The sequence below is a fragment of the Saccostrea cucullata genome, unplaced genomic scaffold (genome assembly GCF_032062105.1).
Source record: "Saccostrea cucullata isolate Sc308-1 unplaced genomic scaffold, CSIRO_AGI_Scuc_v1 ctg210, whole genome shotgun sequence".
Lineage (NCBI taxonomy): Eukaryota > Metazoa > Mollusca > Bivalvia > Ostreida > Ostreidae > Saccostrea > Saccostrea cuccullata.
Genome location: NW_026926147.1, coordinates 49,173 through 76,337, shown reverse-complemented (window position 1 = coordinate 76,337; position 27,165 = coordinate 49,173). Strand labels below are relative to the sequence as shown.

Below are 27,165 nucleotides of genomic sequence, written 5' to 3'. Positions count from 1 at the left end.
ATTACATAAAACACTGCTTAGCCTTATGTAATAATTCTTTTTTTTAAAAATGAGCTTCATATATACATGCATTTAAGCAGCTGTAACAGAAACAATATGTACTTATGATATGCAAATACCATAAGATTAATCAGTTAATGATACACAAAGCAGACATTTGTGTTTTAATTAATGATATATAATGCCAACAACTTTCGATACCCAGTGATGGAACTTTTATAAAGAATGGAGGTGTAGAAGGCAAGAAGAACCACCAAATGCGAGACAAGAAATAACTCAGTTCTTAACATTTATAGTGCTGTTCTTTGCTGGTTAGCACATAAGGCTGTCACCTGAGAAAAAAAAAAAACTTTAATTTTTTTTCTTCTCAAAAAAGCAAAGTTATATGCTATATTGATGTGGAGACATCTTTAAGTAGTATAAAATTCCCTCTGCTCCCCCCCAACCTTTTTCAACACTGAACTGATTTGTGCTCTTTCCTAGCACTCAGATGTGCTCAGGTGAACCATGTGGCACATGGGCCTCTCATGTTTAGGGTGATGGGATCGTCTGATTTAGTGTTGACCCTCATGATAGTCTTAATCTTCAATGTTCATGGAAAATTATACCGTTATTTTATCAAATATCATATTGTTACAAACATGCCTTAAAGCTAATGAGCTGCAACTTTGATGTTGCAATTTTTTGTTGCAAAATATTGTAAATATCTACTTCATGACAGAAAAAAATAACATTGATAAACTTTTGTTGTTCATATTTGCGATGGAAAAACTATTTATATAAGCTTCAACTGAATCAAAATTATGTTATAATTGTCGTCCTGTACAATAATGATTTCTTATACATGTATAAAACTGTATATTGGATTGTATATAGAAGTCTTTCTTCTGCTTTATTTTAGCCTAATAGTCCAATCCACACTTTGAAAAAGTTGTGTCTCTTTGTGGGGTCAAGCAAAAGGTCAAAAGGGAAAGAAATGCCATTTCCTTCTTTATGCTATCCAACATTTTGGCGTGCTTCAATAAATCCACTGTGTTTAATTTTTTTCTGTCAATGTATGGGTAGCCCCATCCTGAGCCAATCACATACCAGATGCACTGATTTTTTTCTGTCAAATAATTAAGTTACAAACCAGAAAACTACAAAAGCTACTGTGAGGATTCTGTGGGTTTTTCCCAAAAGATGGCAGCCAAGGGACATAACTTTTGGAAAGTGTGGATTCAACTATTGATCATAAAAGTTTAAGTTAAATACAAATTTATCATAATAACTCATTTTAACAGCAAAATAAAATTTTCAAAAATGCAGTTCAAATTGCTTTAAAAATTTTACATAAATTTTCCCAGTTGGAAAGTGTGGATTCAACTATTGATCATAATTCAGGTTTAAAGTAAATACAAATTTATCATAATAACTCATTTTAACAGCAAAATAAAATTTTCAAAAATGCAGTTCATATTGCTTTAAAAATTTTAATTCTTAAGTACTTTATTGAGTAATTTACTGATAAATGGACAGACAAACACCATACCAGCACATAAGCTCTTTTTGAGTCCAACCAGTAGAACTAAAAAAGACTTAAAATTCTTCTAAAGTTTTATTGTGTGTAAAGTGAAGCTGCAAATACAATGTCTCTTTTGATCATATTAGAAGCTTCCTCCATTTTGCGATACAACACGGGGTCACCGATTATTCGAGCTGCATTCCTTACATCTCTCAGTGTTTCGTGAAGTCTTTGAATACATCGGACAATAATTCCCTCCTGTACATCAGTCAATCCAGTGATTTCAGCAAAGGGCTGCAAGGTAATGATTTAAAACATGAAAGTGAGATACAGTGCAACTTTCTTATTCTTTTGACAACTACAATAAACAGACTCATTGTTCTAAGAAATAAAGCACTAATGGAAAATATAAATTATATCAAAACAAGTCATTCATATTTTGTTCTCTTGAGGTTTAAGATGACTGTTTTATTGCATTTCAAGTATGTTTTTCTAATGAAGAGAGGATTGTACCAGGAATAAAATATGAAAAAATATCAATCAATTATCATTTTATTGAGTCAGACATTCTTTAATCCTACTGTTCTATATAAGATTTATCCTTTACATAATATTATATCCCTTACCAGTCCTCGCGCCCATTCAAACACCACCTCCATCAACCCAAACTTAAACTCGTCCTCATAATCCCCCACCAGGTTCATCCCACATTGTCTCTGGAGCCCACTGATTTTCTGGGCTATGGATATTATGGATTCTTTACCCTTCAAAGAAAATAAAAATGTTTGTTCACATCAAATGAATAAACTTAAATATAATTATAAGAATGTTCTCAAGGGTGCATGGGTACTGGATAAAGGATTATTTACATCTTGTGTCACTTTTGCCCTGATTACATTTGCAAACAATTGTGCCCCAAATAAAATTCTCCTGGTATGAATGAGACCAAAATTATCCTGAATGTAGTACATGTAATTTATTTTGGTGAGTATAACCACCATCCAGGCATTAAGTACAAGTTAGTCATGAAGAGCAATTAATTCCTTACAAATTTTCCTCAGTCTAGCTTTAATATTCTGAATCTCATCATTTTGCAGTTAAGAGTCAGGAAGCACAGGCCCCAAAAAATATTTACGGGTGGATGATGGGTGGACACTCTTAATACATCTATTGCATTAAGCTCTTTTGGCACCTGAACAGTACAGAGCTAAAAAGCAAGTTTTCAATTGGTAATTCTTGAATGAAATATATGTACATGCATGCAGGAATGTTTCAATTATTCCATGTAGTATTGGTTTATAGGACCTGGTAAAAAAAAAAGGGGGTACACAATTTTTACAAGGATAGTGCACTTTCACTTTTAATGTACAGACATAAACACACGCACACTACCCAGACAAATCTCTCACCTACTGCACAGAGACTCATCTCCTGGATAGGGTCAATGTTTGATTACTTGCAGATAATGACCCAAGCTATAGAATAAAAGTTTGATTTCCCGCAAAAATCTACCCTACTCATTTCATACCTTGAGAGACAATTTTGGTGAGTAAGCAAAATTTTAATGGTTAATGACTATCTTGTATTTACCAAACATTCAAAGAACAAAGTAATTCATTGTTCATTTGGGATGTAAATTCATGGGTATCCATGGATGATTAATGGAATTCCCAAACATGAACAATGATGACTGTACAGTATACCTTGACAAGTTCAGGACACAGTTTTGGCTCACTGCAGTTCTTCTGTTCAAACACCACACAAGAGAGGAGGGCTGCAATTTCTGTGGGATGTAAATCTGTCAAGACGTTCTCAAACACTAACTCTGTTATCATGATCTCATGATTGCTTATTTCGCAAGCAACTCTGCCTTTCAATTGCACAGCACCATTTTCATCAATGTAGTTCAAATGTTTCAAAACCTAAAATACACACAAAACATTAAATAACTCTTAATTTCACAATACATGTATTATTCACTTTTTAAATCAAAAGTTGTCTCCATGATGTTTTCCACTAATAAACAGAAGTGGCATATATATAAATATATATACTGTAGAACTACTTTTTTTCCACATGGTATTAATTTAGGCTAAGTTCGTGGTCACAAATTTTCCAAGGAAATTTGTCCCAGTGTACTTTTAAAAAGTACACTAAAGGCATAAAGTGCAATTTAAGAAATCTGCTAACCTTTTTTTAAATTCATGGACTGAAGAGAAATTATGATTCCCTGGAATAATGACCCCCATGGAAAACAGTATGTTCTAAATACATGTATATTTGTTTTAACGAGGACTTATTCAGTTCATGTTGTGAGGACACACGATGCAATGAATTTCAGGAGGAGTCTTTGGGCTTATGGTATATGTACTGTATAAAAATGGAAATATTTGCACGGAGGAAATTATTTTGTGAATTTCGTGATTAACCAAACTGGTCTCGTCATTTTATTAATTGAGCTTTGTCAAAATGGCCTTGGGTCAAGGTTATCCTTGATACATCCTCATGGCATAAACATTCTATGCACCAAATATAAGTTTAAAAATAATTCTCCATTACAAAGTTAAAGCCTGGCAAATTTTTTAAATAACTTTTTTGACAGTGACCTTGAACTTGCCAAAATGACCCTGAGTCAAGATCACAACACAATCTCAGTTCATAAAAATCTTTGTAGTACACATGTATAAGCTTACAGTGATTCTCCATTGAAAAATTACACTTTTGTGTGACCTTTTTGTCAAAACAGGTCAAGATCAAGACAACTTCTCAGGATATTACAATATCTTTGTTTCTAATAATCCTCATTACATAATCATAGCCCATACAATTAAACTGCACAGAAAGAGAGAGAAGGTAAAGAACTGTAAACGATAGTATAGTAGGCCTTCCAACTAATTTTTCAAGTTGCATATATGGTAAAAAACATTGTATAGATAGATTTATAGGTACATGAAATTATCAAAAAAGATAATAACTTATTCATACTTTTAATTACATCATTTAAAAGTTTAATCATTTATAACTGACTTTTCCGATGTTGTGTTTAAGGACAGGTAACTCAGGTGTAAAAAATGACCAACTTAGTGCCGATTTATGAGTTATCGTTTATAGGAATGACATATAGGCTGTTTCAGCATTGGTATTGTTATATACACAAAAGGGTTCCTTACATTGTTTTGTACACAAAAAGTTTTGACCAAGAGAAAGAGAATGCCTTCACTCTACCTGAAATAACAGGGTCAAATGAATGGGGAACAGACTATATTCAATAGTTTTAACTCTCTTTGATGATTATTATGAAGAAGAAAATTTAATGTCATGTTTTTTGGGTTCGCACTTTTTCGCTTCCTGTGTAAATATATATATTTTTACAAGTAAATGCAACAATTGATCATCTTATTTGTGTTACTAAGCACGAAGGGGAACGACCAAGTATAAAAATTCAATTAGGTTATAACTGAGAAGGAGGGTAGATTTCACTTTCTATTTTAATTAAAAATTTTAATTATATGCAGTAAAGCGGTGTCCGCAACGATACAGTAAATAAGTTTAACATTGGTGCTAAATTCTAAAACCACTGGATTCTACTGAGAGCAAAGAAACACTTGGAAAATGGTAAAAACTGCCTTGCGTGTAAACAGTTAGATACCCCGAGCCTGCTCTAAACAAGTTTCAGCAGTGAGTTATCGTTCATAACACCGACCCCTAGCGGCAGTTGAAAGGCCTAAGTATAGTTCTCCCACCTACCTCCAAGTCAATTTTCAAAAGTTAACATATATGATGAATTTTTAATATTTTTTATAGATAATTATATGAATTTTCATAAAACATTACTTATTTGGGAAAACAAAGAGAGATAACTTTAAAATTTTGGTAAAACTTGTTTTTTCACTACAGAAATCAACGGAAAATATTTTTAAAACATCTCCCTCCCCCCCCCAAGTCACAAAAATTCCTTTTTACAGGTAATATGGAATGTTATTTCATAAATGCATACCAAAGCTTTTTGTGTGACACGTGGGGGAGAACATATGTTTATTGACAAAAAACAATAAAAATGCTTATTTTCCACCAATTTCAAAGCGATTTACAACTGAAACATTATATTTTATTGATATATTTATGTTTTATTTATTTGTCTAAAACACAAGAAAAGATATAAGGAACATTTAATCATATCAAAGACTATTTCAAAATATAGTGATGCTTGAAACTCCGATTTCAATGGAAAATATCGTCTACCCCCCTTTTTTCAAGAGCTGAAATTATGGATAATTTACTGTTTAGCGCTGGTATTAAGACAATTCATCAATTACCATTGAACTGTTCTTTGTATTAAATAAAGACTTTATGGCCAAATTGCTAATTATATTGAATTAAATGGTTCCAAAATGTAGGCGGGAATGGAGAGTTAGCGTGCATATTTTTTACGCTCTCTCTCTGTCCAATATACCCCACACTTCGACGGGGGGTATTACCGCCACACTTTGACTGGAGGTATAAAAATATGCATGATCTACAAATTAACACTCAAGGCAGTTGATAATTGATTATTTACTAACGGTATACTTTAAATTAGCATTTAAATATCATGGTATACTATTGAACTTTTTTTTCATTTGCTCGATCACTGTAAGTCCACATGTGTTCACCGGTCATTCACAATCCACTCATTGTCGATATGATCACACCTCAGTACGTGCTGCAAGTCATTCTTAAACAACCTCTTAAATTATCAATCAATTATTGAATGCCGTTTGATTAATTGTATGCTATTTTTTTTTCCTTTATGCAGGTAATATTCATCAGCTATAGCATTTGATTAAACATACAGTTGAACTTCCAAAACTCACCATTATTTCAAGTACAATGGGTATATGAATATGATAAAGTGATTCAGAAGTCAAAAATCTTGACTGTATCTTGTTACTATAAGAAACAAAAATGTATATTAAACAACATGCATATGTCAGCTAGCATCACAAACCTTTTTTCTTCAGAAAATAAAGTGTTCACAACAAAAGGCAACAAAGCTTTGAACCTAGTCTAGTGATGTAGTCACTAAAATAATTATCGAGTGATTTGTTAATCATTTTTTTCTGACCCAATTATAGAATAAGCACAATGCAAGTAAACCACTGAGGCATTCCCAATAAATCTTCACAGCAATGGTTAAGGCACTATTTAAAGAACTGAAGTAAGGCCAAAAGAAATTAATCAATAGTTTCTCAGGCCAAAAAAATCAGAATTCAATGCGGCAGGCAGGCTTTTTTTTTCCAAGCAGGTTGAACACCTTTTTTAAGCCATTTGTTCGATAAAATCATATCTACCAATTCTTAATTCTTGTTCTCTGACATTGGTTGTAATATGTATTCAACTTTAAATAATGTTACTTCAAACATTTATTTAAAAGTCAATTAATAAAATACTGAAAATTTAGAAAAAATGTATTGTTTTTCTAATAAAAACGTCTATCTTAGCATTTACGAAAAGGGGAATAACTCTATTTTCTTTTTCAACTTGGAAAAATAGAAAATTGAGTTATTTCCCTTTTCAATATATCAATAAAATTGATCACTGCGGCCGTTTTTGAACTGATGCGGCGGTGCCTGAGAAACTATTGATTAATTTTTTTTGGTCCTAAATGGATACTGGGTCCTGTTTAGAATATATTTACCTGAACTCTCTGTTGGTATTCTGGTAAGAGTGCCAGACTCTCATCAGACAGCAGAAACTTCAGTCTTTTGTATTCATCCTTCAATCTAGTGTTTCTACCATGTTCTTCAAACTAGAATAAGAAGGCATCATGTATGCATATAATAATGAAAATATAAGACCCAGATAATCTATGCTAGATACAGGATCCCATATCCTTTTTTCATTCATAAAATTTAATACAAACATGATAAAGTATGACGAGTTAAATTTAGATAACAGTAAGTTTGTTAATCAAACATACATGTTCAGTAAAGTGAGGGCAGTTTATACACTGGTAGCTTTTAAAGCTGTCCTCTATGAGATGTAAAGCTCGGAACTGTTCCACAAGCTCGATGTCACGAAGGTGAAGGTCCTTGACTGGGTCCAGCCCGGGGAGACCGTGAATGTTGGATTCAATCATGCGTAGCAATTCTTGTGAGGCTGCTGTGACCGATTTTCCTGGTGGGTCATCCCTGTGGAAAAACATTTAATTTAACTTAAATCACAATAAATAAATCAGACTTTGAGAAAACTATTTAATTCACCTATATACATGTATATATAAACTTTTTAAATTCTTTATTTATTATTATTTCCACACTTCCTATAAAAAATTTCCATTCTTTTTTTAAATATTGCTTCTTCCATGGCATCTATAATGTTTAGAATGGAATTCCTTGTTTTATTCTATTGGAAAAAAAAAACTATAACAAAACACATCTACATAAAGTACTGTAAGTAACAACTTTTAATTTAACAAAAGAGAATTCATCTCTTACTTAAATCTGGGCATCTGCCTTTTCTTTATGTCATCAATGATCTTATTGGCCTCCACTCTGATGCTTTTGACCGTCACCTTACTGATGTCTTTGGCCTTGACCTGAACCATTTCATGTCCGACTGGTGCCTCCGGCAGATACAGGTCAGTGTCTATAACCGGGGACACCTCATCATTCTCTGTCTTTTCTTCAGTTTTTGATTTCACAGGTTTATTTTTATCACATAAAACAAGACATGTAAACACTCTCTCATTAGCTGCCATTGTAGAGTTGAGAACTATTCCTAACTGGTTGCTATGGAAACTGTTGCTTATGACAACAACCCTCCCTGCAGTCAAAGCTTTAATGGCTGCAGGGTGGGATAAAACAACTTCCTGAATAATGAAAACAGAAGATCTATTTACATGTAAAAATATCTTGTTTGTCTCTTCTTACCCTCACACATTTCTTACACATACTTCCAAAATATTTTAAATGAGTACCAGCATATGTATGGATACTTTCTTTCAAGATTCAAACTAAATGAAATCAAAAGTAATGTCTAACTTTTATAAAAATTTAAAGCTATAAAACTTTACCTGCAATTTCTTTTTAAGGCACATATAATCCCTACAAGTCTCATAGTATTTTTCGAGATCTACAGAACACAGGTAGCACTCTATGGGGCGGATCTGAGATATTCGGCTGTGGAGCTGGTCTATGGTGACCTTGTGTTTACTGATGTCCTTCTGTTGGTGGAACTCGGAGAAGCTCCGCTTTATCATGTCCTCCACCCTCAGCTGTTCCACTCTCAGTAAGTTAAGTATCATAGAGTAAGTCAAGCGGAACTGCGATTCCAACTTAGTTGGTTTTCCCTACAAAATAATAAATACACATTATTCTACATGCACGTAGAAACTTAAAGCCACTGTATTTATCTAAATGTAATTCTATTTTCTCTATTAGTACTATTGGACACAGATAGTACCCTCTTACTGTCAGAGACCTTGATCTTGCTAGAATGTCCTTTAGTTAAATTCAATCATAAGAACTATTTGTGATAAGTACAAACTTCTAATATTCTTCATTACATGATATGGTTAGTACAGGAATAAAACATTTCTGTAGGTTGATCAAATAACACTGACACACCTTCAATTCAAGAGCATTTTTGTATGAGGTTTGAACCACCAATGCTTATCCATTAGGGAGTTGGAGACCAAACACTAATTTTATACTTTTTCTGCCGTAACATTAAATTTGCCAAAATGACTAAGAACAAGGTCATGACACATCTTCAGGTCAATAACAATCCTTGTATGAAGTAAGTGCTTCCAAAGTTTCTCAGTTACAAAGTTATGTGGACCGGACATGATTGCATGGACAGCTAAACAAAGAGCTAGACAGACAAACAGATGGACAAGATGATTCCTATATACATGTACATGTATACACATGAGAACCTTGTTTGCTCTAGGTATAATGATAGGGAGAGAAATTACATACCAGCATCATTTTATGAAGATCAGACATCTCCGGTATGTCCCCCTTACAGAGAATAATGACAGTCCCCGTGGTATCTAGACCCCTCCTCCCTGCCCTTCCTGCCATCTGGATGTACTCCCCGGGTAGAAGGTCACGGAAATTCGTCCCATCATGCTTCCTGATGCTGTCAAACACCACCGTTCTGGCCGGCATGTTCACCCCCATGGCAAAAGTCTCAGTTGCGAAAAGAACCTAGCAAAGAATTATGCCAAAGTTGAAGTAACTCTCTGTTATGAATCAAGTTTTGACAATTTATATTTTATATTATATGCAGTTACACTCAATGGCAACAAAATAACTCACGAGCTTACTTTTACTTACTTTTACTAAAGCTTTCTGAAAAAGCATTTCCACAACCTCCTTTAGAATAGGTAGGATTCCACTATGATGCTTACCAATCCCATTCTTCAACAGAATCTCCATTTCTAACACCTTAAACATAAAACTGTTATGTTGTAATCTGATTGTATTGATGAGCAATTTGACATAAGCAAAACAATTTGTCATTTTTTCCTCAAAAGTTTCTAAATTATTTATATTCATGCAATTACAGTAAAACATGCTTATAAAGAACACACTTTCAATGAATTGATGCTTATAGCGAAGTAATTTTTATTCCCAATATCTTTAAAATATATTGTGATATAACAAATTACATAAATAGGGAAGCAAAATTGCCTGTTCCTTTGTTTGTCCTTTGTGTGTTTGACTGCAAATCACAATCAATTTATTATACCTGAGGCAGTTTCTGGTCTGGAGGTTTAAGCCTCTTTATGGCACTGTGGAAAAACGTGTGGATCTCACTTTTTTCCTTGGCTGTTGTCAGGTCTTTGTTTTGGAGATTTTGGGTGTTTTCGTCGATTTTTTTCTTGGAGAAAGTGAAAGCCACGGCTGGCAATTGTTCTTTCTTACTGAGCATGTCTATCACAGAGATCCATACATTTTTATCCTGAAATATAAATACAGTTGATCTTTTGGTATCTTGAACACTCATATGTCCCTTACCATGGATAAGTCAAAGTGATATGGAAGACCCAAAGCCTTTACTCTTTAAGTAATTAACCCTAAATATCTTAAATCCTTGGCTATCTCAATTTTTTTTCCCAATGCCACTGAGTTAGAAATAACAAGGATTGACTGTATTAAAAGTATTCAGGCCAAGTTTGATGTTCATTATTACACATTAGTGAAAATATAGCATGGACAAGACCTCTACACTTCAAAGCCAGTGACCTTCATAATATCTATACGACAGTGGTTACTGCATAAAAAACAAAGGATTTCTAAATGGTTTATCTCAAAATGATTTTTTTTTGGTCTCTTTCAGCAGAATTTTTTACATGTATTAATGGGCATCAACTTACTTGTTGTGGTTTACCTCCCCTTGTCCCTTTGGGTCCAAATCCTTGAGAAGATTTACTTTTGTCTTTCTTTGCATCTAGAGCTTTGTGATACCTTTTAAATGAGAAACAAATTCAATTGACAAAGAAATGGTTTCCTCTAGATTCTTTATTATCAAAATTCTTTTTCACTTTAACAAATGTACCCAGTGGTACCTCCTTCATAACTTGCTTTATTTTTTAAAATATAAGTCATTTGATTATTTTGCATACTTCAAGGCCCCCTCCTGATTGTTAAGATATAAAGAACAGCAAAGTTAAGATGATTGCCATACCTTTTGATCATTAAGAATATGTTCCTCAGAAAGATGTATATATGTAGAAAGCCATCATACTTGAAGAATTTTTAACATGCAGTTTCAAAAAAAAATTGCCAGGAATATGTTCATATATTCCAGAGGAAATTTGCACGATGTAGATTACATGATTTACATGCAAGTACTTGGAAAATTTAGAACTAAAGAGAATGTCATGAATCAGGCAGATATGTGTAACGGATTACTTTTTACCTGTTCTATACAAGAACTTTCATTGAAGGAATTGACCAGTGAAGCCCCATCAACTACACCCATTCTAGAAGGCAGATAAAAACTCATTTACCCATTTGTTAAGAAAGTTTTCTTCTCATCCACAATCTTAAAGAGTTCATTGCTGGTCTTTCCACTGGTCCCAGTGTACAAATAATGTTCTAGAGGTACTGGTCTTTTCAAGGTGCTTATTACATAAATCTTCTTCTTCTTTGTCCTTCTACAGAAAACAAGATGGAAACATTTTGAGTTCTCTAATCAAATTTGAAAGAAAATGTGTTTTTTTTTTTCAAACCATAGGAATAACTGCTGTTTTACTTTGTACAAAAGTTTGAATACAGTATGATTCACACTGTGTGTAACTTTACATGTATGTATTGGTAGCTATTTTCATTTTTCTTCAGTTTTTTTTTTTATTAATTTCAGGATTAAATTCTAGCTTACTTATTCTACAATACAGCCTGAGTCCAATTCATGAATTTGAGAACTGAGATTGACTGTTTGTTAACTTATACATGTAACTTACCCAATCCAATCAGCAAATTCCACAGTATTAGGTACAGTTGCACTCAGAAGTATAATGTTGACATGTTGTGGTAACATAATCAGCACTTCTTCCCACACCACTCCTCTCTGTGAGAAAGATAAATTACATAAAGCAAAATAGGATTAACTGAAATACATTGGGCAATTGAAACCCCATAAATTTATTAATATGTAAATTTAATGCAGTATAGGAGATTAATTCTACAATGTGTAATTAAAAAATATATGAAGAACATGTTTTGTACACAATTTGAAAATTTGAAATGCTAATACTAACCTCAGCATCATTTATGTAATGAACTTCATCAAAGATCACCCATTCTAGATCCCTGATTACATCTGATCCATTGTAAAGCATAGACCTGGGGAAAAAAAGATATTCACTAAACATATTTCATTTATTTCAGTCTCTTTTATTCCTGGGAGCATGTACCCTCAATAGAGGTTGTAATATTAAGGCAAGCAAATATATGTATCAATCAGAGAACAGTGTTAAAATTAAAATGAAAAGGGACATGAAAAGGAAGTGTATAGAATCAAAAACATATAACAGATTAATAATTTCTTTGTAGCTTAGGATACAATTTTGTTATAATACCTTGAAAGTTCAAGGTCATACCATGTACAAACCTCAAGGTCAGAAAATTTTAACACAGTTAAATAGATATTTTCAATTTGTTTCATTGAAAATGTCATTTTTGAAACAAAGAAAAATTCAAAATGGGGAAAAGTGGGTCAAGGTCATTGGAAGATCGAGGTCAGAGAATGATATGTTAATGTGAGTTGGTAGTCCAAACCTCTTTTTCATAATGTATTTTAATTTTACTATCTCAAATCATACAAAGGTTACCTGAGAATTTCTGTTGTCATGATAAGACAAGATGCTGTCTGGTTAATCTGAACATCTCCTGTAATTAGCCCCACCTCCTCAAATGTGAGCTTAAATTCTCGATATTTCTGATTGGACAAAGCCTTGATTGGGGATGTGTACACAGTTCTAGAAAAAAAATCTCAAGATGAAAAAACAAGAAATCTGTGAGCCAATGCTCACTAGTAATACCCCCGCTCTGATGTAAATAAGCACTATCATGTTAATATACTGTTTACACAAGTTCAATTACAGGCAGATGAAGTTGACATCAGATTCATATCAAAATCAAACCCACCATATGGCATGCCTCAACAAAGTCGGTAATAAAATTTCAAGCATCTGCTATGAATAGCTAATGAGAAAACTGCTATGAAAATTTGTCATGTATGAAACGGACAGATGCACAGACAAACAGGAAGTTGACATCGTGTTTGAGCAAAAATGTATCCCACCATATGGCATGCCTCAGAGAAGATTGTGTTAAAATTTCAAGCATCTACGCTGAGTAGTTGCTGAGAAAACTGCGACGAAAATTTGTTATGTATGAAACGGATAGACGCACAGACAAACAGGAAGTTGACATCGGATTTAAACAAAAATGTATCCCACCATATGGCTTGCCTCGTAGAAGATTGTGTTAAAATTTCAAGCATCTACGATGAGTAGTTGCTGAGAAAACTTCGACGAAAATTTGTTTCGGACGGACACACAGCTAGACAGACAGACGGACGGACGGACGGACAGACAGACGGACAGACACACAAGGGTAAAACAGAATACCCCCCTCTCCTTTGGAGCGGGGGTATAAAAATCACATATTCATATGATATTACATGTAATAAAATACACAAATCCTTCTCCAATTTAGTTCCACAATTTTTTTAAGATTATATATGAAACTGTTATCAAAGAAACATCTCTGTATAACAATAGAATATTTTTCTTTAAAATGCAGGGAAAGGAACCCATGACAATCAAATCACTTAACTGTCACAAAAGAGTGTAATTTGTGGTTATGTGGCTTACTTGGTCATGTGTTTCAGTGAGAGAGCTATGGCGTACTCAGCCACCACCGTTTTACCAGCAGACGTGTGGGCAGCCACAAACACACTCTCGTGGTTCTCCAGACGTAGGATGGCCTGCTTCTGGAACACATCCAACTCAAAAGGCCACTATATGTATAGGAGAGAAAAAGGTTTCCTTTGATTTATGACAATAAAATTTTATAATACAAAATAAGCATAATGTTAACTTTGCATAATTGTATTTATTTGATACTAATTGATGATTAAGGTTAATAATCTTTAAAACTAGTAAAATAAATATAGATAATGGAGATTCATAGAACTTGAGAACAGGGGCATTGCAAAGCAAAGCTTCCTATTTAACAAGATTTCATCCGCTGAACATTGTTTCTCATATAATAGTCCACAACACATGGTTAAGGAAATACCCTAAAAATGCTCTCAAATGAATAGACTTGTACTACTGGTCACCTTATGATGTAGCAAGCTTTATATAAAGAAGTCATATAGTTCCTCATACATTCTTAAAAACACATTAAACTGATATACAAGGCCTTTTAACTGATTAAAATCTCCTTGAATCTTTCTTGGGCAGGGATAATAGATATAATAACTTTATCTGCCAGACCTTATAAGCCATGTCAGGTATTCTTTGGTAGAAATCCTCCACTGGATGGTCAGTGTCAACTTTGATGGCCCATTCCTCTTTCTTCTCATAGCTGGGTCTGTAAGCCTTCTCACTTTCTTTTTCATGATCAATCTACAATTTATAATGATACTTACACATACATGCATAAGTTTCAAACAAGTTTACTAAAATTAGATAAATCCAAAGGAAAAGGGATGTTTTTATCATCCTCATCTCCGAAGGTAATTTTCAAGGACTAAATAAATGAATCATATTTCACAATACCTTCACAAGATTTTCCAGACTGTCACTCTTTTCAAGCTTTAAGTCAGCTCGGATTTGACCTTGACCTTCATCTTCCTTTCGGATTTCTTCTTCGTCCTCCTCATCACCCAGATCAAACTCATCAAGATCCCCCGCAGACATAATGTCGGCCAGATTTATAAAAGTGGACTCCTTCTGTTGGGGTTTAGGGTCAAGGTCATCAAAGGTCATTCCCTCCTTCAAACCTGGTGCTATTGATAATAACTCTGTGAAAAGTGAAAAATGTTTTTTAATACAGTATCTATAGGCAAATTTCCAGACAAGTCACTTTTTTCATTATAATTTTGTGTTTGGTTATTGCAAAAGCAAAATTTTGGCAGTCATATGAAACTTATTGGGGATTGAGAACTTTCTGTGCAAAGAATTTTCTTGAATCACTGTACCCAATTTTTTTTTTCTCCTATGCCTTCCATTAATAATATTATTATTAATTTGATTAAGAGGCCCGTGGTTCTTCATGGTCACATGGGTATTATGGAAAATACTCATTCTCTATAAATAATCCACCTGTCTGACACATCCAAGTTCACTGTATTGCGCAGTGATTTTTACCAGGTAATCCTTTTCAAGTGGCCTTTGATCATAACGGTGACAGACACTTTCATTATCAAAATTTTTTATAATGAGTAAATTCAATAGGCATCTAACAGTTTTAATTTTTTGTGCAATTTGTTACTTATCAAACAATTAATATTTAAAACAAATTGAAAGGAACAGACAAGGTGATTCCTGCATGCAGGGTTGTCTCTAAGAATTGAAATACGGAACCTTAAAAAAGTAGAAGGAAGTCCTTGGTTCCTCTCCTAAGTAAGGGTTCAGGGTAAATATCAGAATAGGACAACCCTGTGAAGGTCAACAGATTATGTGTCCAAAACTTTGCTTCACAATTTTATAATCAATATCAAGAGCATTCAAGTTTCATTTACCTTTCTCAAGATCCAAAAATCCCTCTTTGTCTTTGGATAAAATGGAATCAATTTCTTCCATTCCACCTGTGAATGTGTTCAAAAAATTTTGATGCAAAAATTTTGTAATATGATGAAATCTGGAACAGTTGCATTAATATGTACAAGAAAATAAACGTAATCATCTGACTGATTTCTAGTAAATAAATTTACCGGGCAGGAAGGGGAAGTTGGCACTGCTCCCTCTAACATCTTGACTGGCAGGGCCCAGGGGTCTCCTCAAAGATAGGGAGGTCCTACCCTCTGAGGTGCTCTCCAAGAATTCCTAAATGGGAAAATTGTCTTTTTATATCCCATTTTGGTGCTAAATTATGACCATAAAGTTTCTCTTTTTTCTAATATAAGAAAAAAAAAATTCAACGGACAAAATTTCCAAAGAGGTTATACAGACACAACACAAATTTACAAGCCCCCACATTTTCTACAACTTTAAAATTTGATTTCTATCATAACTACATGTACATGTGTTATATTATATTTTGTGTGTGCCACACCTCCTTGTAGCCTAGTAGTTCCCCTGTGGTGGGGTTCCTGTCCACCTGTATGGTGGTCTGTACCCCCGACACTTCAGCATGATAGAGATTCTCAGGACAAGGCTCTCTGGACCAAAACCTAAACAATATATACAATTATTGACTTGTGTAGAGGTAAATACAGTCATATAGCTGCTAATTTGCTAAAGAAAGATAATCTCAGCTGAAGGGTGCAATTTTTCTCTGAGACAATCTATAGGATAATGAATGATTGTATTAATCAAATGAGATTTGTAATTGTTTCATGAAATAAACTTAACGACACTTGCATCATACACTGTAAATGAACACAAAATTTATAAACATGATAAAGTACCTTTCCCAGTTCCCACTGATAATTTTCTAAGATATTCTCAATTTAAAATCAGGGTATCATAAGATGTTCTTTAATACAAATATAATCAGCATTCATTTCCAGGAGTTTTGACCAGATAAAAAATGGTTCTGATGACGACCGTCACAGGTCGAAACCGGTCAACAAAATAAATTTACTGCTGCATTCTCACGAAGTGTTGGTGATCTGTTTTATACTTTTAAGTTAGATAAAAAATTATTAAAATTCTTGCACTTTTTGAAGATAAATTAACGTAAAAATGAATTTAACATTCCTAGAAATTTGATTTAGAGGTGGCGCACATTATAGATATAAGACATCATAAACATGATAAAACCACATTAACGCCTTTTAGGTTATTGGAATTTATTAATTATTCAGGGAATAACAAATTAAAGATTTAATCTACATTCCAATTGTTCTTAATTGTTTTCAAGTGATTTTCTCTGAAAATAACAACATGAAATTGGGATAGTATTGCTGCAAATGTCGAACATTACGACACATAATTAGCTTCAAGATAAACTGACCTATCAATGGCAAGTGAGGGGAAATAAAATAAGATTTCCTACAGGAGGGGATTTCAACCAATCTTAGTTTAGAAAAATCTCCCATAATGTAATGACAAAACAATTAATATTGATGTTAATGAAACATCACACACTTAATATTTCAAAACTTTCATATATCACAATAATTAGCCCACATATAAATTATAAAATCATCATCAATTTTTATTTATTTCTAAGATGACATTTAATTGACATTATCTTGTAAGGAAATATCAAAAGCATATGAATACATGCATGTACTTGTCTTTAAACTATATATAGTCAAATAATGTCATTGGAAATCCTTGGTTGGTTATACTTCTCTTCTCTGAAGCATTATCAACCACACGTTTCCAATGATGGTAAAACAAATACTTCGCAGCACAGTTAAGCCAGGTTACAAAAACGGGGCGGACCCTAATTTTTACAGGAAAACTTAACTATGACATGATACAAAATATACGTCATGCAAAAATTCTTTAAAATACCACAAAATGAGGTGATTTGCTAATTTAACCTGCAGCACTTTTCAGAAACTACAATGTGTGTTGAAAATATTTATAAAGTAAACTTAGTATTTTAACTTGGTCATGCCCTTGCACTAGTGGGATTTATAGGTAACATCAATACTGCAAGTAAATGTGTTAAAATCACGTGACTGCCAAATCACGTGACAAGTCTAAATTTAAAATCTAGTCATCCTCAATATGTAGTTAATTTTATTAACCATAATCATAATTATCCGATATAAATAATGTACTAAAAATAATCGCCATCCTGATGATGAATACATTTTTAATTACAAAATATTGTCGATATTTCCATTGTGCACCTTAACTGTACTGCATTATGACGGTAAATCAATATTTTACTTTTGTGCCTTGGTAATATCATGGACTGGTACTTTCTCTACACAAGTTAAGTACTCCTCTAACTCTTCATCCCAGGAAGGTACAATTGGTGGTAAGCCAGCAGGAAGCTATACAAAGTCAAATAAGTATGTCAAACGTAAACTCAATAAGGTTGAACACATTTTGATTCATTATGCCTGGTGGCCAGAAAACTTAGATGAGCTCGCTTTTGATCCAAAGGATTTAATAGTGGAAAAGTGAGACCGAGATCAAAAGTGAGCTCATTTAAGTTTTATGCCCCCCAGGCCTGATGGTCTGCTTTAACTTATATTTACTGTACATTCACTTGCTCTGGTTATATGGAACTTTAAGACTATATCCTGGTCTATTGCCCATTTAGCAAAGGATACTCTGATCTTTCAAAAAAAAAATGGATGGGCAGATATATATTATTACATTTTACATTAATGTGTAGATTAATGCACTACTACCTTTTTTACATTTTAGATGATATATTACAAGGTACAAATGACATCAAAGATGTAGTCCAATTAATCTGCATGGAAATTAAAAACAATCCAATATTCAAATTACTTACTGTTTTTCTGGGCAGATCACCATCAGAGTTTCTTTTTAGGACTGGTATAAATTTTCCTTGACAACCGACTTCAGCCAGATCAAAATCCACTCCCAATCCTTCTATATCCATGGTGCTGCCTTACCAGACTAGCTAGGGCATGTTGTATGGAACAGCTGCTTACCTCTTCATCAAAAGTTGATATTACCACTAGGACCGTGACTCTACCTGTACAGTTAATGAAGAATCATGGAAATTATACACAATGTTAGATATCCAATAATTTCTAATTTGTCAGAAATATTGTTAACAGTTTTTAACAAAAGAACTTACTTGTATATGCAACGTTACAATATGCAGTAAAAGCAGGCTAAAGGTGTTGACTGAAATTTTTAAATTAATGTTATATGACCGATTAGCTAGGGGGCGTCAACACTGTGGCAAGAACCTAAAACCTTCAAATTTAAAATCCAATGGTCTACTGACTGTCAGAGCTAAGTGGTTAGCCCACTAGCTAGTGCTATTAGGAGTGTTACTATTTGCAAAGCATAGCCACTTTTAACTCAGTTACAAAAATGCAACAGACTAGACCGGAATTCAAACCTGGGCCCCCTGAGTGAATCTCCTGTCATGTGCTCCACAGACTGAGCTATCTGGTCCGGGTTAAATCCGGGTCTGGTCTGCTGCATTCTTCTTCTCTCCCATTTCATTTGGTGCCATGCCATGCCCTGGAACTGACAGGTGAGAGGCCTGCCAGGGATGAGTCTGGGTTGGGGGTCTTTGGGGGGCCAAGGACCTTTAAGGAGGGAGGAGTGTGGAGGTCAGCTGGGTTCGATCACCAGTGGCCAGATAGCTCAGTTAGTAGTAGGGTTGTATCAATATATCGATATATCGATACGTATCGACATTCAAGAAAAATATCGTATCGAAAAGTAACTTCCAATACGTATCAGACAGACATTTTTTCTTCAAATTCTGTTTAAAAGATGGGAATTACAATCACCAAGGATTATATTTTACTTTTTTGAGTTAAAACCTTCAATAATTATATGAATTCTAAGGAAATACCACAGTTTTTAAAATCATTACAAAGTACAAAGAGAAATTTATTTGAACATATTGATTTTACTGTCGTCAAAAGTTTTAATTGAAGTGTTATTTTTAAAGACAATGAGACAAGAACTTTAAAATGGTTAATAAAACACTTAATCGTTATGAAATGTATGCATTAAAATGATTTAGAAGCCTTTTTAGATGGACTTGTTTCAGAATCCAATATATCGCATATCGCTTTAACAAATATTGTATCGTATCGTATCGAAATTTTTAGCTCAATACACAGCCCTAGTTAGTAGAGCACCTGAGGGAGTTTCAGGGGGCCTGGGTTCGAGTATTCGTCTGGTCCACCACATTTTTTCTCTCCCATTACAGTTATAGGTAGAATGCAAAACGGCATTTGAGAGATAAATAGCTGCATGCGCTCGTAAACAGTTTCACCATCGGGCAGATTTCTCATTGATTTCCTGTGTATTCTGTTTGTGTATAGTCGCATTCATTAATTTAAAGCTCCAAATCTCACAAAATTGACAGATTTAGGTTAGGGCAGTGACGGAATGGGAGGGGGAGGGGGCCAATCCATCTCCTTCCTAAAAAAAAATTGAGTACCATCACAAAAACAAAAAAAACCCACCATATTGAGTTAGATATAGGCCATCAACATATGAATAAAAGACAGCATAATCGAGAGATTTTTTTAACAACAACAATTTTCAAATAAGATTGAAAAAGATTCACATTACTGAGGAAATTCGGATCAATATTTTCCTCGCGTTTTTCGCTCCCTTCCGCCCAGTTTATTTTGAAGAAATTGCATTCATCCTTCTAACTGAGTTAATTCCTATCAACATGTTTATTCTGTTTTTATACCAACAATACATTCTATAATCTTCTGCAAAACATTTTCAGTTTACTTACTTTCTCAGTTTCTGTTCTTTCGCTTTCAATTTTTTTCCCATCGGGATCGAAGTGCTGAGTCCTACTTTCTGTTTCAATCTAGGAAAACAGCATGCAGCATGACATGATGACTGCAAGTGTTACGAACAAGACCATTCTTGAGCCTCAGTTAAAATATCATGTGTTTTCTGATAAAATAATGGACAAAGTGTTTCATTTCCAAGTGTTAAGATTAAAAGACAGTTTCTTTATTTCGGTCTGTACTTCGAACAAGTTAGGAAATCTAGCAGTTGCAATGCAAACAAAATTTGTGAGTATATTTTAGGTTTCTGGGTTTATAAATGACTGTTTACAGAAATAAACGGGGTTGATTGCCCCTCAGACTAATCAATCCCATGTATATCTGTAGACACCTGTAACAATCCCTATGCATGTTATTTATTTTCATAAGTTTGAGAAAAGTCCATAGCAACACTTTTAATTTAACAGGTCCAGTCCAAAGACTATTTCTACCTAAGTAGCTATTAATAGCTACGTAGGTATTTAAACCTACCCAAAGTAGCTATTTTTACCTACTTTTTGTGTTATCTGCATTTTGTGGCCAAAAGACGTAACGGCCCAACATGGTGAATACCATATTTTTTCATACTGTCACACCAAAGGTGAATACTTATGACAAAAATTTGGCCAAAAAATGATTACTTCATGAATCAGCAATTTTACATTAGTTTCTAGTTGCGAAATTGATAATATACGAAGTAATCATTTTTTGGCCAAATTTTTGTCATATTCATCATCAGTGAGACTGTATCAAGAAATTTTGAGCTCAACATGTTGCGCCGTTCCTGCATTTGGCCACAAAATGCAAGTAAAGGAGAAAGCAGGTAAAAAAAGCTACTTTGGATATGTTTAAATACCTACGTAGCTATTAATAGCTAATTTGGACTGGACCTGTTTAAGAGGAAAGGGGAGCCACACCCCCAGAAAGTATCCTAACATCTCCACTATCTGTTGTCAATATCATACACTTCTTCTTATTTCTCATACTAAGTCAATCTCTTTAAAATTTTACCATTATGTATAATCTTGATGAATCCTGGAGATATCTAAATTTGTTCATGTTGTTTAAATTCTAATACACAAAATTCTCCTTTTCTTGTTTAATGTATCTCAAGGCTATGCTACAATAACTTGTGATGAAGTCACAAAATCTTTTTAGAATAAACTACCAATAAAATTGTCCATTTTTTGCACAACATTGAGAAATGTAATTTCATCATGTTGACACTTAAGCCCCATTCACATGCCCTGATTTACTTACAGGGGGCATATTTTGCATGCATGCAAAATCTGCACCCAGGTGTAAAAGTATATTTGCTAAGTGTTCACTCATTGAAGTCTAAAGAATGGATAATCATGACTGTCACAGTAAATGTTTTATCCATGACTTTTCTGATTTATTTATGCTAGTAATACTTTTACAAAAGAGTTTACATTCGCCGAAATCTGATCTGTGTGCTGCAGCTGCTGCCTTAACATACATGTACTTGCGAAGAAAAAATGCATGAAATTTTGTTAAGTGGGATGAGGGAGTTCATAAATGGATTAACACTTAATTTCAATGACTGGATTATTTGATTGTAGAGCAGTATTCCTTCTGGAGCAGTTCTTCTTGGCCCATCAGATTCCCATTGCTTCACCATAGCACAGCGATTAGGTACCTCCAGATTCATTAAGTATTTATTTCTTTAATTACATTGAAAATTGACCTTATCCAGGATCCTAATGATATGAATCAACCTTTTTTTCTGTTCTGTTCTGTAGCTAAGAAAACTGGGAAGCAGGTTTTTGTGAGTGGAAGTTTGGACTATGACCAGCTTATGCTACCCCTCATAGAAAAACGCATCGGACAGGAATTGCAGAACTTTCCTGAAAAATTCTATGAACCAAATTAAAGCTGTTTATAACATGTTTTAGCACTAATTACTACCACTGTTCTACTGAATCTTGATGATCTTGACTATCTGTTTCCAAAATAAAAATGACATGGTAAAACAATATTCCAACAAAGCACATACTAGTCTAGATAGTAGATAGAGAGTTACTGTCATGAAGCATGCATATATTTGTCTTTTATTCAAAATAAATGCTTCAAAAGATTCAGTTTACAAATATATGACTTTTAACATGTTTACCTGTTGTTGTTTTTTTTTATTACTGTACATTGTAAGGTGCTACAATTTAACTATCACTGAGTGTTTAGCTAAGTCTATACATACTATGCCCTCTTATATTTCATGAAGAATTGTGCTGTAATGTTGAAATGAACCTGTCATTTTCACATAAGAAGTCTGTTTGGGGATTCTGTGCATATTCACAAGTAAAAGCAAAAATTATTATCTAAATGTCTTTGAAGTTGTGTTTTATATTATTTAGTATACTGTAGGTCACTATATTTTCGCGACACTTTATTTTCGCGAGATAGTCATTGACTCTTTATAAGCGAGACAAAATTTTCACGAATTGTGGTCGTCACTCTATATAATCTTAAGGAATTCTATTATACACGAGAATTGAATTTTCGCGAGCATACCATCTCGCGTAATTACGCGAAAATAAAGTTCTCGTGAATAAAAAGTGATTTACAGTATGTAAGAGTCTGTTACTATACATGTATGCCAACAAATGTAACAGGGAAAAAATTGCCATTGACCAGGCTAGAGCATCTTAGCCCTCTACAGCAATGGTTTTTCATTGCATTGTGATTTAGAATTGAGGCCCCAGATGGTGAGCCTCAATACAAATTGAAAATTCATACTTGTAATGCAGTAAACCTTTATCTATGGCCATTTATCAATCAATCTTTTAGAATTGGTAGTATACAAACTATTTGCATAAGTGTAATGTTTGCACCCAGAACAAATGTACCCTGGTATGTTCTTTTTCTGTGATCTCCTGTTGCGACCCGCCGAAGGGGTGCATTTATATATTTTAAAAAAAGATTTCAGAGATTGTCCCTCTGTGGGTATGTAAACAAATTGTGTTTGTGAAACAATGATGCCCCCATATGAAAGCTTTTGGCAAAAGTTTACGTGTCTCAAATGCAAGTCAAACTCCAAGGTCAAGAGATGAAAAATGGTGTTACCTAGAGAAAGGACTTGTTCTCAGTGAATATATCTGTGAAATATTAAAATCTAAGCACTTATCAATAAAAAAAATTATGGCGAAGATTTAAGTTTTTTTAAATTTGGGTCAAACTCCAAGGTCAAAGTGTCATATTAAAGGTACTCAGAGGAAGGCGTTGTCATTAGATATGTATGAAAAATAGAACCATTTCCAGCTTAGTTTGGACTTTCAGTCAGGTGTGGCATTCTCGAAGTTACATAATTAGCTTCTGAAATTTACACCGCTTTCCTTTACTTTTGAAATATACATGGGATAGAAATTCGGGCAAATGCCATTTAGTGTATCAATTAACTAATTACATTGTTTCGTCCTGCAAAGAGGTGCTTAAGTTGTCTCATCGTTGTCAACAACAATTTTTATCCTGATGTTATTAATTTCTTAACCAATGAGAATCTATTTGCCATTTGATAGGAGGTAAACATGTAGCGCCAAGAATGCCACGCCTTACTGAAAGTCCAAACTAAGCTGGAAATGGTTCTATCAAAGCCTAGCACCAATTGTTCAAAAGCCAAGGTTATCATTTTTCAAAAGTAGGCCAAACTCTATATAGTCAAAAGATCAAAATTGTTGGTAACCAAAGAATACCTTCACATGAAATACCCCTGTGAAATATGAAACGGTTAATGGTGGGTAAATTTTTATAAAATTGGGTCAAACTCCAAGGTCAAGAGGTCAAAATTAAATATGTTCCCAAAGAAAGACCTTGTCGCAAAGATAGAATACACATGTGAAATACCATTGCTCGAACCAATCAAAAGTTATAAGCGATGAAATAGGTTTTTGCAGACAGACAGGCGGACGGACAGGATAAAAGTGAAACTGAACTACTCTGATTACGGAGGCATAAACACATGCTCTATCATTCTTTATATATAAGGAAAATCTTTAAAACTTTACAGAAACGAAAAATAATATCAGAATTCAAAAACTAGGAATGATAAACTAGGAATTTATGTATATTTTGGATAACTTATCGTGTCTAATAAACATTCTCTTCATCTACATGTACCATGACTGATACCCTCTTGAATCTTGATTTTACAGAGTAGCATCGCATTTTTTAAAAACTTCTTTCTTTTTGAGTAGTACAACATGACACATAACCCGTATTCCCCCCCAGAATATGCTTCAACTTCCATTTATACATTTTATTACTTACACTCCAATAGCAGAGATGGGTGTTGTTAAGAATTTCGTATCGCGATATATCATGATTTCCCCCCAAATTATCACGATAGCATCTTGATATATCTTGATATATTTACAGGCGATATTTTTTACAATAAATATTTGTAGGTTTTCCTTTTTAAAAAATGCTGGAAAAACAAAACTTCACTTTTCTCGATTAATTTTTAGTTGCATAATTAATGTCAAGCATTTTGGGATGGTAAGTAGGATGCCGTTCTCCAGCTGCGGAAAAGAAGCAAGATTTCAGTTCCCCAATATAAGAAATGAAATTATAAAGAAGTACAGTATCCAAACTCAAAAGTTCATCGGACTAAAACAAAATTGTACCGAAATAGAGCGAACACGAACATCGATCTTGCTGATTCAAAAAGGGATGTCTATTCACAGCAATTTTTAGGAACGTTTACAGTGATGTAGAATAGTTTTTAAGGGGGGGGGGGGGGGCAGAGAAAAAAATTCAACTTACCTGAAAAAAGCTTGACAAGTAAAAAAGAGGGAAATTGCCCAATCTCGAAAATCAACTTCTTCCAGTACCAAAAATTCTTCCTGAAATACTATAATTACCTTTGTTTGAACGTCTTGTAACAAAGGGCGGGGAGGGGGGCAACCGGCCTTTCAATTAACATTCTCAATAGTAAAATTAAGTTATGTTTGGGAAAAATGTTGTTGTTGTTGCTCTGTGCCTGTTTTATTCACATCTACCTATCTAATTGTATATAGGGGATGCTTACTCCTTCTCGGCACATGGTCCCGTCTTTGAAATTTCTGCGGGTTGGTGTTTTATACCATGTTTACGGATTTGTATTGTTTTTTTGGATTTTTTTAAAGATCGATCATTGTTCAATTCATAAAGGAAAATAAAAGCTATTAAAGTTTAAGCTGTATGTTAAAATTGCAATACGAACTTCTTATCCGGTTATTTTATACATATGCAGACCTTTACTTATGCAAGTCGACCGGACCTTTTGATATCATCAAACAAGATACCTGGACCTATGAACTGTTGAACCGAGAGAACCAAATATTATGCCACATAGATCACATTGATCCTGCAGCCCGATTCCTCGCATTTAATGTTAAACCTATTTTCCATGATCGCTAAAAACTTAAATATGAATAATCTAGAGATCAAATTCTTCATATGTTGTTCGAAAACGATCATACTTTTTTGCCAGGTATACGATTTTTAACAATTTAGTTTAAGGATGGTGCTTCAGATTAAATTATGATTTGAACCTTACGAGTAAATTCTTATCATTCACGTCATATATTTTTGGAAGTGTGTTTTGATTGGAATATGGCACACCTCTATACTTCGTTTTACATTATAATTAGGCCCCATATTAACAACTTCTTCCTAGACCTCGTATATACGGTTCATGCCAGCATGTTCTTCATATAATTCTGTAGTTTCAAATGTAGTTCCAAACAGCCTAATAAATTTTAACATGGGGTACGGTGCTTCGATGACCAACCTGTTTTTTTTTTCTGCATTTTAAAATTATGAAAGACTTCATTCCGATTTTCTGTTTAGCTCTACAACGCCCTACATTGATCGGATTATAAAAAGAAGATGTGTTTGTGGTACACTGGTGTTCTTAATTAAACGTTCCCCATGAAAAATTTTGGCGAATCAAACTTCAAGCCAGTCCAAGGTCAAAAGATAAAAACTGTTGTTAACCAACAAAATGATTTGTCTCAATGAAGATACCCGCACCATTGAAATATGAGAGCACAAGCACTAACCATTCAAAATTTAAGGTCATGTATATTTTTTAAATGTGGGTCAAGCTCAAAGGTTGAGTTCAAAGGGACAAATTAAAGGTACACAGGGGAAGGGTATATGTCATAAAAATATGTCATCTGTGAAATATTATACATTACATGGCCCTATCAACAAATGTGTAAAAGTAATGGCCAAGGTTTAAGTCAATCAAAAGACGTTCAAAGTCTAGGGTCGAGGTCAAAAGATCAGTATTGTTGGTACCCAAAGGAAGGAAGCCCCTGTCATAAGAAATATTCCTGTAAAAAATGAAGGTGCTCTAGTACTAACTGTTCAAAATCAATTATGTCCAAGGTAAAAGTTTTTAAAGTGTGTCAAACTCAAGGTTCAAGGTGAACAGGTAAGAAGCATTTATGTCTTTGGAAAGTAATGTCACAATATTGATATACACGTGAACATTGGCACTGGAAGCAAATTGA

The 27,165-nt window shown here is 33.9% G+C and overlaps 2 protein-coding genes across 2 annotated transcripts; one reads left to right on the top strand and one right to left on the bottom strand.

Moving 5' to 3' along the window:
• Positions 1 to 1,583: 1,583 nt before the first annotated feature.
• LOC134270937 (superkiller complex protein 2-like) lies at positions 1,584 to 18,858 on the bottom strand. Its single transcript, XM_062753208.1, has 23 exons — positions 18,658 to 18,858; positions 18,081 to 18,187; positions 16,285 to 16,402; positions 15,944 to 16,055; positions 15,752 to 15,817; positions 14,787 to 15,031; positions 14,502 to 14,633; positions 13,875 to 14,020; positions 12,828 to 12,974; positions 12,255 to 12,339; positions 11,958 to 12,064; positions 11,505 to 11,651; positions 10,869 to 10,959; positions 10,241 to 10,453; positions 9,826 to 9,936; positions 9,466 to 9,696; positions 8,559 to 8,834; positions 7,981 to 8,354; positions 7,464 to 7,674; positions 7,182 to 7,292; positions 3,208 to 3,426; positions 2,131 to 2,268; positions 1,584 to 1,798 (listed from the first exon to the last, which is right to left on the bottom strand). The coding sequence occupies exons 1-23, from the start codon at positions 18,766 to 18,768 to the stop codon at positions 1,598 to 1,600; spliced, it is 3,699 nt and encodes a 1,232-aa protein (XP_062609192.1). The 5' UTR covers positions 18,769 to 18,858; the 3' UTR covers positions 1,584 to 1,597.
• Positions 18,859 to 20,668: 1,810 nt separating this feature from the next.
• Positions 20,669 to 22,962, top strand: LOC134270931 (proteasome assembly chaperone 4-like). The gene is made up of 3 exons (XM_062753192.1): positions 20,669 to 20,899; positions 22,234 to 22,306; positions 22,414 to 22,962. Exons 1-3 carry the CDS (start codon positions 20,702 to 20,704, stop codon positions 22,542 to 22,544), a joined length of 402 nt encoding a protein of 133 aa, XP_062609176.1. The 5' UTR covers positions 20,669 to 20,701; the 3' UTR covers positions 22,545 to 22,962.
• The last annotated feature ends 4,203 nt before the right edge of the window (positions 22,963 to 27,165 follow it).